We start from the raw sequence: 14,072 nt of genomic DNA, 5'->3' as shown, positions 1-14,072 counted from the left end.
AAGGCAAATTTTATTTAAGCGTACCTGTGTTTTGAAGTTTTTGCCGCTTTGATAACAACAACAAATGGCGAGAGTTCAAAGATGCTTGCACGTTTGGCAATTTAATTGCTTTCTTTCACCTCTTTTAGCCTTATTCATTCTCCTGTTGAACGTATATTTTCCCTTTCAGCAAAATCTGTCAAAGTTCTTTTCTTACGATCCGCAGAAATCCGCATTTTTTCAATGAAGTGATGGAACTTTAAAACCTTTGGTCGCGATGAATGAATTTGTTCGAGGTCTCCAACGCAGTCATCTACCTCTTTAAGATCTTTTAGGAGTCTGTTCCAACGTGTAGCGCCTCAAGAGGCAAAAGATCCTCTGCCCAGATTTTAATCTGCATCTCGGTAGATTTCAAATCTTTCTTATGTCATGTATTTCTGTCATGAACATTTAGTCTTCATGTACGTGTGGATTTTTGACTAAGATAGTCTGTCGCTCATCCATTTAGGCACCTGTGTACCGTTTAAAAAAAAGTTTATTGACAATGGGAAGCCATTTGAGTGACTTCAAGCCTTCAGAAATGATGCACATGTAAGAAACACCAGAGAAACAAATATTGTTACATAAAATTCACACATTCACTGTGTTTATTCAAATGTTTTGCATTGGGATTCCAACAGAACATAGAACAATAAACCAGCAAGTAGACTAGAAAACCCGGAGCGACAAAAAGTCGCATTCGTGGATATTGATAACTTGGTTATTAATATAAGTCTAGACCGCTACCTGTCGACGGGCATAGGGAGCCGGGTCTGGTGAGCCAACTTGCCACATCTTATCCAGGCTATTACACTAGGACAATGGTATGTGCCTGAAGGTCACAAGGTTGTGACTAAGACTTAAAGTATGTTCCGTGATAGTCATAAGACTAACACTAGCCAATCAGATAGCCTTACGCAACTTTCCAGGGTGTATCAAGTTAGTCCGATACAACCAGCAGTCATAGCTTTTACACAAGCGCATCTACAAGCCGCAAGCTTTAATACAACTATCGGCATTTTAGCCTTGAGATTAGAAATTGCAAATCATGGACAGCAACAGTGAGTCCGTTATCAATATGGAAACTACATCAAAAAGAGTGGCTAGATGCACTGGCTGCAAAACGCCCATTGACGATCACCATTGGGGCATCCCCTCCAAATTCTGTGATGGCTTTGAAAAGTGCTCCCCCAAGAGAGAGGTCAAAGGCGCGTCTCCACTCGAAGAAGAGGACGTAATGGCCACGCTAACGGAAGAACTGAAGGCCCTCGAACTGGAGGAACAGGCCGTACGGAGACAACAACGTGAGGAGAGACTTCGCGCAAAGATTGCAGAGAAAAGGCAGACAATCGAAGCATTGCATCGAGGCAGCCCTTTACAGACTGAGGATAGAGCCGGAACCTTCACCACCAGGGATCTATCAAAATTGGAACTCGATGGTGCAGTTGGGGGGAAAACGCCTCTAGACGAGATTCTCAAAACCATTGACCCACTGCAAGACCAATCAATGAATAGTGCCACGTGGCCAACGCAAGCTTTCAACCGTGCCCCGATATGGCAATCACCGGCTAACAACACGGAAATGTTCCTGAAACCAGGGAAAATGGCAAAGGGTGAGAAACCTTTATTGATAATTGACTTTGTTAATAACATTGTCCCTCAAGATGAGGAAGAAACTCTTGGCAATCAAGGACATGCAAAAATTGTTGTAACCTATGGGCCCAAAAAGCCCAAATTAGAAACTGTTAGTTTGTCACAGTGGGTCGTAGCTAATACCCGCATTTTTTATACATTGCTCTCAGAGGGCAAATTACCTAACCAAGTAGAAATTCAGAATTACCTCGCCTATACTGTTAAGATAATGGAGTTATCTGCTAAGTACGAGTGGCGTTCAATACTTCTCTACGACAATGAGTTTCGTAAATTGCAGGCTATTTATAATTTTCAATGGAGCTTCGACTCGCCCCACCTCCACACGGTCATGTTGCAACCCATATTCAAGGCTCACATTGCTAAACCATCACAACCTAACCCACCTTCAACACGTACGGGTTTTGCCACTTTCACCTCAGAGGGCAGGGTTATTTTTCGCAATTTTAACGGGTCAAGGGGTTGTACCCTTCACAACTGCAATTTCGCGCACGTGTGTAACCGGAAAGTAGCAGGGAAAGCATGTGGTTTATCGCACCCCGGGTATTCCCACAAATTAGATGGGCCCCCAAACACGCAACCCAGTTCATGACTCCCAATCGGCACTAATCCCCTCAAACGCGACCTTTGGCTTTCGGAACTAAAAGACGACGAGGATTCTGTTTTTCTTTGCAATGGCGTATGCAGTGGCTTTAAATTAATTGAACCGGGCACTAGCTTTGTGGATGTTGACATGGACAATTACAAATCGGCGACAAATCCAGTCAGCAGACCTAAGGTCGAACAGACTATACGAGACGAGATTGCGCAAGGCAATTATGTATTGTCGGCTGTTAAACCGCGTATCATAAGCGCTTTGGGAGCTATTCCTAAACCAAATTCATCCGAAATTCGTCTAATTCACGATTGCTCTCGGCCTCACGGGCAGGCTGTTAACGACTATATCTCTACCGAATCATTTAAGTTCCAAACACTCGACGATGCCGTCAAATTACTCAGACCTAATTATTACATGGCCAAGATTGATCTTAGACATGCGTATCGTTCGGTACCTATTCACCCGGACAACTTTCCGGCAACTGGTTGTAAATGGCAATTTTCTGGGGATCAGCACTTTAGCTATTTCTATGATACCCGTTTACCTTTCGGCGCAAAAAGCTCGCCTGAAATTTTCCACCGCATCACGCAATCAGTGCGTCGGATGATGGCCAGACGAGGATTCACCGACATCATTGTTTACCTCGATGACTTTTTAGTCATAGGGGCTACGCGGGAACAGTGTCAGCTCGCGTATGACACGCTCTTACAGCTTCTTCTAGACCTCGGCTTTTCCCTTAGTGACCATAAACTCGTAGCTCCTACTCAGAATTTGACATTTCTTGGCGTTCAGCTGGACACAACAGCTTGCACTATGACCTTACCAGATGACAAGTTGACCGAGCTCCAGGAACTGGTGATCGGATTTCAAAACAAACAGCGGGCGAACAAAAAGCAGTTGCAGCGGCTAGCGGGCAAATTGAACTGGGCTTGTCGCGTGGTTCACGGCGGCCGCACTTTTTTGCGACGAATCCTTGATACCATGAATGCCCTCCGCCCAGCTGGGAAGTTCAGGTTGAATCAATCCTTTCGTGACGACATCGCATGGTGGGTTACTTTCCTTAACGTTTTTAACGGCACACGACTGTTTCTCGACGATTTACCAACCCTAGACGTGGCTACGGACGCATGCCCTGTAGCAGCCGGTGGTTATTTCAGGGGAGACTGGTTTTACCACAGTTTTCAGCTGGACAGCCCAGCATGGAAAGAACTGCACATTAACCACAAGGAAACCTTGGCGATAGTGTTAGCGGCTAAACGGTGGTGCAGGTTATGGTCAAACAAACGCGTCGTCATCCACAGCGATAATCAAGCGGCTGTGCAAATGATAAACAAAGGAACTACGGCTAGCGATGTTCTAATGCAGGAATTACGTGCGCTTTTCTGGCTCTCGGCCTTTTACAATTTTCATATTACCGCGGTTTATTTACCAGGCGCCAAAAATACCCTCGCGGATTCTATTTCACGCATGCACGAATCAAAGGGATTACTTAGCTTCTATTCCTTTCTCTGCGATACCTTTTCGCCAGATCTCGCAAACGCCATCCCGCTACCCAAGCATATGTCTATTTACGGGCATCGATTCATCTCTTGCAGACCCTCGAGACCCGAACCTGGCGGCTCAACTTAACCACGAAGTTCAGCAATACAGATCACAACTGTTTGCCGAGTCCACCAAAGCTACCTACAAGACTCATCGCAACACCTATCTCCGCTTCTGTTCGTACATGGGCTACACCCCGGTTCCAGTCCACCCGGCGCACTTACTGCAATACGCTGCTTTCTTAGCCAGATCCCTCAAACCGTCATCTATCGGCAGTTATCTAAACATTATCGGCCTACTTCACAAAGAATTTGGGTTACCTAACCCCCTACTTAATAATTGGCCACTCAAATCGTTACTCACTGGCATTAAGCGCGCTATAGGTACACCGCCAAACGAAAAATTACCCATTACCCCCTCCATCCTCTTGCGACTGCATGCAACTCTCAATTTCACTAAAAGTTTTGATTCTTCTTTTTGGGCCATATGTCTGGTTGCGTTCTATGGCCTGTTTCGGAAATCCCACCTGCTACCTATGTCTGCTAGGAAATTCGACCCGTCTAAGCAGCTTACCAAAACTGATTTTCGGTTCTTCTCCTGGGGAACACTTGTAACCATTCGATGGAGCAAAACCATCCAGTTTAGGGAAAGGGTGGTTGACATCCCACTCCCCTGCATTCCCGGGAGCAAATTATGCCCTACCACGGCTATCATACATGCCTTCCATTTCACTAACTCCACTACAGCTAACGGTCAAGCCTTCAACTGGGTTGACTACCCCTCACTCACTGCTCACTTCTTCACATATAACATGTTCATTTCTAAACTACGCGACCACCTAACTACCATGGGTATTGACCCTCAGTCATACGCGGGGCACTCATTCCGTCGAGGTGGGGCATCTTTCGCATACCAATCAGGGGTGCCGTTGGAACTCATCAAAGCCCTTGGGGATTGGCGTTCTGACACTATACTTATTTACCTCACTATGCCACTTACTATTAGACTTCAGTCAGCCAACATGCTTTGCAAGGCTATTCTTTATACACACACTACTTGACATCCACAAGACACTCCCATTTACACTTGGGTTTGGGCTATTAATTATCACTAGTTGTTAATTTATGTACCAGAGGAATTATTAGAATCAAAATAATTATGTATTATGTTTATGTAGTTTATATTGTAATAAAGGCTGCCAGATCCCAAACTTGAGTCTGTGTAGTGGTTTAGGTGGATATTGATAACTTGGTTATTAATATAAGTCTAGACCGCTACCTGTCGACGGGCATAGGGAGCCGGGTCTGGTGAGCCAACTTGCCACATCTTATCCAGGCTATTACACTAGGACAATGGTATGTGCCTGAAGGTCACAAGGTTGTGACTAAGACTTAAAGTATGTTCCGTGATAGTCATAAGACTAACACTAGCCAATCAGATAGCCTTACGCAACTTTCCAGGGTGTATCAAGTTAGTCCGATACAACCAGCAGTCATAGCTTTTACACAAGCGCATCTACAAGCCGCAAGCTTTAATACAACTATCGGCATTTTAGCCTTGAGATTAGAAATTGCCCGCCCACCCACTTGCGAGGCAGTCTTGTCTAGTTTTGTTATTGTTTTTATTGTTATACGGGGCTATTAATTATCACTAGTTGTTAATTTATGTACCAGAGGAATTATTAGAATCAAAATAATTATGTATTATGTTTATGTAGTTTATATTGTAATAAAGGCTGCCAGATCCCAAACTTGAGTCTGTGTAGTGGTTTAGATGGCTAATACCGGTACTTCGATAAAGAAATTGAGTACTTTGTAATAAAATAAAGAACTGTTTCTTGTTGTATCAATAGTGAGTTAATAGTAAACCAACAGCAATGCCTCTTTTTCAGTTCCGTGCCTTATATAAATGAATAAAATAGAGAAAGTTCAATGAGTTGAAATGTGTGTGGTGCAGCTGTAAGTAGCTTATTAATTTTACATTGTAGGTAAAAAAAAAGAGGCAGATAAGATGGTGACTGACCTGGTTACCTACACAGTTGACAATGAAGAAAAGGAGCCAGCCATCGATGCTCCTCGACCACGTCGAGAACCCAAACCTTCAAAGAAAAAGCTAGCAGGGTTGGATGATGACTCTCAGTGCGAAGACCCTAAAAGAAAGCATGCAAGAAAAGAGTCTAGGACAGAGAAAGCTAAAGATTGCGAAGAGCTGGTTGACAAGGAACCAGTGATTTCAGATAAAAAGAAACACACAAGTAAGAAGAGGAAGGCAGTTGACTCGAAAAATGATAACGATAGTGAAATTATTTTAGTGTCAAATACTAATAGGGTGCAGAATCTACTTGAGCGAAGGAAGCATGCGAGTTGTAGAAGTAATGAAGTAGTTGAGGTCGAGGAAGTGGCTGAAGTACATGCAAATAAGATCAACCTGCCTTCAGGCTCAGTACAGCTCAACCCTCAACCTACAGCAGACCCAGTTCAGATCATTTCAAAACCACAATTACAGCCCACAGATGCAGTCAAGTCAAGAGATTCCAACCTGCGAAATCAGCCTGTGGATACATTTCAGCAAAGATATACCGGTAACATCCACAACAAAATAACCCAACTTACAGCTAATGAACAGAATAGGGAAGGCACTTTCTTTCCACCACAGCAGTCATCACCTTCACTTGTCACTCCTGCCTCAAGATTTCAGTTCTCTTCACCATCAATGGGTTCATCTCATACAGTATCAACTAGTCCTTCACTGAGCCATTCTTCCAAATCCAGTCCTCCACAAGTGTTGTCTCCACCTGATATTCCACAACAGGAGTTCTCCATTTCTCGAAGTTTAAGCCATTGCTCTGACTATAATGTGCCAGAATGGGAAGTGCCAATGGGTTATCCATCTCGTAACACCATCAACTTGCATCAGTTGCAAACAGGGCGAGGCCACATCCAAAAAGATGACAGTTCGCAAGGGATGCCACCATTATCAGATGTCATCAACCCTTGCCCAAACTGTCAACCCTTGCTGCAGTCACTCAGCAGCCGACTGAACAATTTGGAAGCTGAAGTCGAGAAATTGAGAAGGAAGCAAAGGAGGGTAAGGAGCTTTATAATTATAAATCACAATAGCTTGTGTAGCAGGCGCATGAAAATTATATCCATGGGCGCAAGAAAGAATGGAGGATATGACACCCTGTTCTTTCTTGCACCCATATTATTATTTTCATGTGCCTGCTATGCAGGCTAAAATCACAAAATTGTTGAAATTTTTAAGAGGGACAGACATTAGATTGTTAAATTTAGAATTAATCCACATTGTACTTTATTGTTGATTTTTATTGGTAGTGGCCAAAATGCGTTGAATTCAAAACTATGTGTTAATGTTTAAGTTTTTCAGAATGATGTAGAAAAAAAATTCCTCTTAGGTTTTCAATACATACATTTTCTGTTTATCACATACTAAAGTGTTAATATTCATTTTGCAAGAGGTGCTCAACAATGCAATGCATGGACCTTATTCATTAAACCTTACCAGTCTAGAATCTTGCAGGAACAATCAAATACAACATGTAGCTCAATATTGCTTCTTATTCTGTTTAAAATAACTGAATTCAACAGGGAAAAGCACTGGCACCGGTATTTGAAAATGAAGTTGCAGAGAAAGAAGATCCAAATGAAGAAAGGTTCAATGGTTTTACTAAGGTATGGATAATCTTAACCTACGTTTTACAGATAACATCTGAATGTTAAATGACTTTCTTAGTAGCCTGCGTAGCAAGCGTTCCTGTACGAACAAATTTTTCCACATTCTGGCCACACCAAAATTGCAGCCAGAGCAAAAAATCGGAGGATGGGGTGGGGGAGGAAACGCTTGCCTGCAAACCCCATGATTTTGAAAAACATCCACCAATTAGTCACGGTTGATTTCATTCCCCCTATTGACAGCTTGTCAAATAGCCAATTACAGATTACTGGATGAAGGATTTTACTTCCTTTAAAAACTAAAACACATGGTTATTGATTCATGGAATCAATAAACCTTCTCCCCATTTCAAAACAATGCAGACTTAAATTAGAAGAAATATCCATATATTTGCTTGCTTTGACTTATTGAATCCAACACCGGTTAACAAAGCCAGTGAAAAAATTCCCGTTAATAAAAATATAACACAGCAGCTACTCAGCTCAACTACTCGGCACACGACTGTCCTGCTGTGTTTGTTTACAGTTATTTCTAGTTCAAAATGGATCTTCACTTTTCTCGTTATTTTCTGTTTTTTCTATGCTACAAGACAATTTATTAGCTACTTGTTAAACCTGTCACTCAAGATGACCACACTGCACCAATCAGAAGCCCCGTTCGTGGACAAACAGGTTTTTCAAAATAGTGGGGTTTGCAGGCAAGTGTTCCTCACTTCCCCATTCCCAACCCCGTCCTCCGATTTTGTGCTCTCACCCCAACTTTTGCATGGCCAGAATGTGTAAAAATTTATTTTTACGGGAACACTTGCTATACAGGCTATTCCTTAGTAATGATATTGATTTCATCCGTTTGTAGACTGTCAAACATACAGGCCTATTTCAGGAGAAATAGTTTTTGTGGTTGATCATTCAGTCATAGTTGGGAATTTTTTAACCAGTGGGTTCTACTTAAATTATGTACTAATAAGTAAACTGTATTCTACATGTTAAAACTGTACATGTGTACTTTGCTGTGAGACTCTGATACAAGTTTTTACATTTATAATTAGAGCAGTTTTCAATTGAGTGTTGAAAGTAATTTCACAATTGCTTTGGTTTTGTATCGCTACACTTTGTGATTGGATAAAAATATCTTGCACCACTTTATTAACCAATCAGAAGTAATACCAAAACCAATCGAGACCTGCTCACACACGTTTTCCCGCGCTTGGTGGCAGCTTCATGTGTTTGCTTTGTACTCTGATTGGTTCATTGGATTGTTTATGACTGCTGTGATTGGTCAGAGTAATTACTTTGGTTGTGGTTTTACGACACTCAATTGAAAATGCTCTATCTGACGATCATACTGTTGTAGTTAATTATACACTGAAATGAGTGCAAATATGGCACTGGATTTGCAGTCTTGTCTGAATCTCTCCTTTACTGTACACTACAGTACATTGTCAGAAGCCTGAATTGGGAGAAAGAAGACTGGTAAAAACCCAGCCGTTTTATACAAGTTTAGATACCTAAAAAGCATTGACGCATATACGATAAAATGCACTGAGTTCTAATATTTATTTAATGTGTTCTCTTGTTGTTTTAGGAGGCATTAGTCAAGTCAATCGAAGACACCACAGATGGAAAGTCAGCAGTGGAGGCACTAGCCAAAAAGCTGTTTACACCCAATGAACTGCAGAGCTCTTCAGTCACTGGTTTTCAATGCAACAAAGCGTATGAATCACGACCAGGCCTGAGTCCATCAAGAAGGAGTCTTTTAGAAAGTTAGTTTAGATTTCTCTATATTTTTTCCCTTTTTTCAACATGCTTAATATACATGTAGCATTTTTTTGACCTGAGGAAGTCTTGTTGAGGTAACAAAATCCCAAAATTTGTTTGGTCATGCCAAACCACGGCTCATCTTACAATGTAACCAGCATCTGGTGTCACCATTTAAAATTGCTTCTATGTGGTGAACATTTTTCTGTTAATTAATATCTTATTTCCCAGGATTAAGTACTTTGCAGTGAGATACTAGTCAAATTATTAATAGTCACTAAATAAATTTAATAATTAAATAGAGGTAACAAACATATCTACTACCATGCAGTTAACATGCATTAAATTAATTTCATTTGGCTGTTTCTATCTTACAGGTATTGTGTTAAAGAAAAATTTTCTGGCAGCCACAAGGTCATCTGTTAGAAAGGACCTTGGCCTGGTTCTTAAGAAAGCGAGGGCAAGCAAAGAAAACAACAAGGCCAAATGTAAAGGACAAGAACCCAGAAAGCTATGAATGAACACTCTTTTTTTCTCATAAAATTATTATCTGTTTTAAATTTCTAAAGTTACTGTTTCATGATCAGGGCACTGACAAACAAAGATCACATGTACATGTAACATATATTTCTGATAATGATGTTTTACATGTTTCAATTGAATTTGAAATAAGTACATATGGCATTAGGAAAATGAAAGTCATGACTGTTGTTTTTGTTGGGCATGGTTTTACTGTTGATGGAAGTTAATTTGTGAATAGTTACACATTTAAAAGCATCTGGAATAATGCTTGCAAAAGCTGGAATAATGCTGAAAAAATCTGGCATATGCTAGAAAAAGCTGGAATTGAATGCACTGTCTTCACTTGCTTACATTTAGGAGTGTGCAAGAATTTTCAAGAAAAATCTAGAAACTGACATTTTGTAATAAGCTGGAAAAAGCTGAAAAAAACCTGATTTATGCCAAATTTTGATTTCTGGAAAAAACTGACAGATTCTATCCTAATTAGCATGTTTCATTAACATTCTAGAAAATTCTAGAAAAGAAAACTGGTATATTCTAGAAACTTCTAGAAATCTTTTCTGTAACATTTCTAGAAAAATTCTAGAAATTCCCAGAATATTCCAGATTTGTTTTACAAGGGTCTGACCGGGCACTTTTGATCCAAATTAAACTTTTAATTATCATACTTTAATGACGCTTGTGGCAAAACATTGTTCCGTTATTGGGCTCAACACACACATTGACAATCAAAAAATAATAATCTTGCTATCGAAAAGTAAATCAGAATTAAATTTTTGTTTAATTGTACTGGTAAAGAATTCGGTTTAACGCTTATCGCTTATTTTCGCGGCGGCGAATTGCAGACATGCCGGTTCGGGCGCTCTGGTTTCTGTGAAGTCACACTTCTGAAAAACTATCTAGACTCCAAATTTATGAACTTCATTAAACGAAACCTGACTCAGGTTTAGTTCTTATTTATTTTATTTCACTTTGTTCCTTTGACTATAAGTCCCATTTAGAGCAATAATCAGCAAGTTTTTTTCGGAATTTATTGCATTCGCGAATCAGTCCGTTTACATAATGTGTATATACAGGTCCAATGTTGCAGATTTCTAAGACAAAAAGATTATAAAAGATTCCAAAGTATATTTTAACCTAAACAGCAGCTCAGTGCGCTCAGGAGGCTTTGAAATAATATTGCTTCCAACTAAACAGACAATCATTTTTGTGAAACACGAACAACAATTAGTCACGCTTCGTGGTCACGATTGCATCACCGTTCACTTCTGTTCCAAGTTTACAGTTTCAATCGTAAAACAGACATTCCAACCCTACAAAGCCAAAACTAGGAAGTTTTAGTTCGCCAAGGGCATACACAAACTATAACAACCTAGTAACAGGGTGAGTTTTTACATTGCTTTGGATATTCATGACATATCTGCATGATCTAAACGTTTGACTCGGTTTTTACCCGGCATATCCAATTACAGCTGTTTGTTCCATTTGCGCGGGAAAACAGAGAGCGTGAGAGAAAATTGTGTCGGTGGTCGCGTATGAGTCGATTGTTTTCTTGATCGTATAACTTGGTTGTTGGAGTTTCAGTTCGAATTCGACGGCAAAAATGGATTTTTTGCAGTTACAGTGCGACCCACGAACTGATTTAATATCTCTGAAGAAACATCTTGATCAAGGTTTCGGCGTGGAAAAACAAAGCTACTGTAAATCTCTCTCCAACAAATACGATCAAGTTTCCCGTTGGATAAAACAAAAGGCGTCAATCGAAAATCCAGAAATGATCGACAAGGATGAGATTGGCCAAACACTTGTTCCAGAGGACATTATTTTGGAAGATGAAACTAGCGGATTTCTTGCTTGCAAGGCGACTGGAGATGGCGATTGTTTGTTTCACTCCGTCTCACGTATTCTGGTTGGTGATCAGTCCTTGTCTCATTTTCTTCGACTGTTAACCACTCTTGAGCTTTACATCAATAGCGATTTCTACTCTCAGCACTCCGCTTTTCAAGAGTATTTAAATGCTGGTATAGCCAATAGTTATGATGAACAAACACTGTTCACCATGCGTTTGACTGCTGGTGGAATGGCTTCCTGGGATGGCAAGGATCGGATTAAAGCGATAAGAGCTGAGGCAAATAGTGGTTACAAGGAGAGAGTGTGGTGTGGTATGTTTCACGTAATGGCACTCACCAGCGTCTTCGGAAGGCCGCTGTATTCAGTATATCCGAACGTAGGCAGTCGAATAAGGGACTTTCTTCACAGAAAGATTCTCCCGCGCATTTTGAATGAGGGGGCACAAAGCACTGTATACATCATGTGGTCACGAGATGGAAGTCTAGATACAACTCCTGGGACCTGGTACGAACCGAACCATTTCATTGCTATTTTCAGGGTCTCTCATAAACCAACAGACTCAAAGTCAAAGACACCTGGGTCTTCCCGAAGTGTAGCTAACCCCAAGCCATCTCTCATAAAGAAAGCGACAACAAAGGGAACTATCACCAGTTATTTCTCAAGTGAAGTTGGGCAGCACCAAAAAGCGATCAAGAGACCACGCGATAAGGTGAAATCGCCAAGTTACTGGGATAACTCCGCAAGTGTGAAGAAAAGTAAGTTGGGTGTCACTGTGGATAACTCTGAAACTCTGATGAAGACTGATAATGCGAAGACATCATCAAGAAAGTTGACTTGTGCCACAGTTGAAAAGTGGAAGGGCGAAGACTTAGCTGATTTCCAGGCAGAGTTGTGGCTAACCTACGATAGCGAAAAAACTGGCAAGGGAAATTACTGTTCTGCATTGAAATGCAAGGTATGCACTCAGTTTGAGCCCATGATCAAGAACAGACCGAAGTTCTCAAGAGTATTTATCGATGGTTCAACCAACTTTAGACTTACAAGTGTGATAGACCATGCTAAATCGGATATCCACAAGATAGCATTTTCTCTTTACAATAAGCAGAAAGGTGAAACGTCATTGGCAGCAGAGCAAAATCAACAAAAGTTGGATTTTAATCTTAACTCACATCAGATTGAAGACCTTAAAAAGAAATTTGACATTTCCTACTTTGTGGTTAAAGAAGAACTGCCTCTCTCAAAATATGAAAAAATAATCGCGCTTGAGAAAAGGCACGGTGTTCCGCATGGGACGGTGTACTCTAACCGAAAAGCGGCGACAGAGTTTATATCCTTTCAGGCAAACGACGTTCTTACCAAGCTATGGAAGGACATTTCTCAGTCAAAGTTTTATAGCGTCTTATTTGACTCAACCACTGACAATGCTGTTGCAGAACAGGAGGCAGTATTTGTCCTTTACTTCGATCCTGCTCCAAATGAACCCGAATTAAGTAATGACTCAGAGCCAATGGTTAAAGTAAAGACAGGGTTCCTATCAATACAAAAGTTACGAAGTTCGGATGCTCAGGGAGTACTAGCTGCACTGAAGATGTCACTTGAAAACTTGGGACTTTCACAGGAGGGGGAAATCCCCCCTACCCCTATTGACCTTGGAGGGGACGGTTGTAGCACAAACAGGGGTCAAACTAGCGGCGTACAAGCTTTGTTTAAGAAAGAATTTCCTTGGTCCGTTTTTTCATGGTGCGTGGCCCATCGATTAGAACTTGCCCCTAAAGATGCTCTTAGCAATACGTATTTCAAAGAGGTCGACGAACTATTGTTGAGGTTGTATTACTTGTATGAGAACAGCCCAAAGAGGCTGAGAGGGCTTTACGAACTCCATACTGCATACAAGCAGACCTTTGTATTTGAAGAGGGTTCTGTAAAACCAAAGAGAGCCACTGGTACGAGATGGATCAGCCACAAGCTTGATGCTTTAAAGATTCTAGTTGACAAGTTTGGTCTATTTATTCAACATTTGGAAACATTAAGCTGTGACAAATCCGTAACACCAACCGACCAAGCAAAGTTGAAAGGCTACCTAAGAAAATGGAAAAGTGGTAAGCTGTTCGTCTACTCCTGTTTCTTTGTTGATCTATTACAACCAGCAGTTGTTCTCAGCCAGGCATTTCAAGTTGAAGATGTCGATGCTGTGACTGTTTCGCTTGCCATTTCGAAAGCAAAGAAACAGCTTAACAATGTTCAGAAGAAAGAAGTAGACAAGCTCCAAACACTTAGGCACTATTTGGACAAGATTGACGATGAAAAACATCAAGGTGTAGAGCTTCCAAACTTGGAAACAGCTATGACAAATTTAAAGGAACATGCTCCATCTTTTGTGCAGTTGCTGCAAAATGCAATAGAAATTCGCCTTAGTGGAAGTAATGACATAGCAACAATGG

General features: G+C 41.0%; 1 protein-coding gene across 1 annotated transcript; it reads left to right on the top strand.

Annotated features, from left to right (window-relative positions):
- Positions 1-5,800: 5,800 nt before the first annotated feature.
- LOC140946221 (uncharacterized) lies at positions 5,801-10,205 on the top strand. Its single transcript, XM_073395309.1, has 4 exons — positions 5,801-6,895; positions 7,417-7,500; positions 9,086-9,263; positions 9,636-10,205. The coding sequence occupies exons 1-4, from the start codon at positions 5,819-5,821 to the stop codon at positions 9,773-9,775; spliced, it is 1,479 nt and encodes a 492-aa protein (XP_073251410.1). The 5' UTR covers positions 5,801-5,818; the 3' UTR covers positions 9,776-10,205.
- The last annotated feature ends 3,867 nt before the right edge of the window (positions 10,206-14,072 follow it).

This window comes from Porites lutea, chromosome 8 (assembly GCF_958299795.1).
Source record: "Porites lutea chromosome 8, jaPorLute2.1, whole genome shotgun sequence".
NCBI lineage: Eukaryota > Metazoa > Cnidaria > Anthozoa > Scleractinia > Poritidae > Porites > Porites lutea.
Note: the sequence above shows the minus strand (reverse complement) of the source record. Positions and strands in the feature narration are given on the sequence as shown.

Excerpts from the sequence above, each read along its gene's own strand:
- LOC140946221 (XM_073395309.1), top strand. The coding sequence starts at position 5,819 with ATGGTGACTGACCTGGTTACCTACACAGTTGACAATGAAGAAAAGGAG. Across the intron at positions 6,896-7,416 it reads TGAGAAGGAAGCAAAGGAGG|GGAAAAGCACTGGCACCGGT; the intron begins GTAAGGAGCTTT and ends TGAATTCAACAG. Across the intron at positions 7,501-9,085 it reads GGTTCAATGGTTTTACTAAG|GAGGCATTAGTCAAGTCAAT; the intron begins GTATGGATAATC and ends TTGTTGTTTTAG.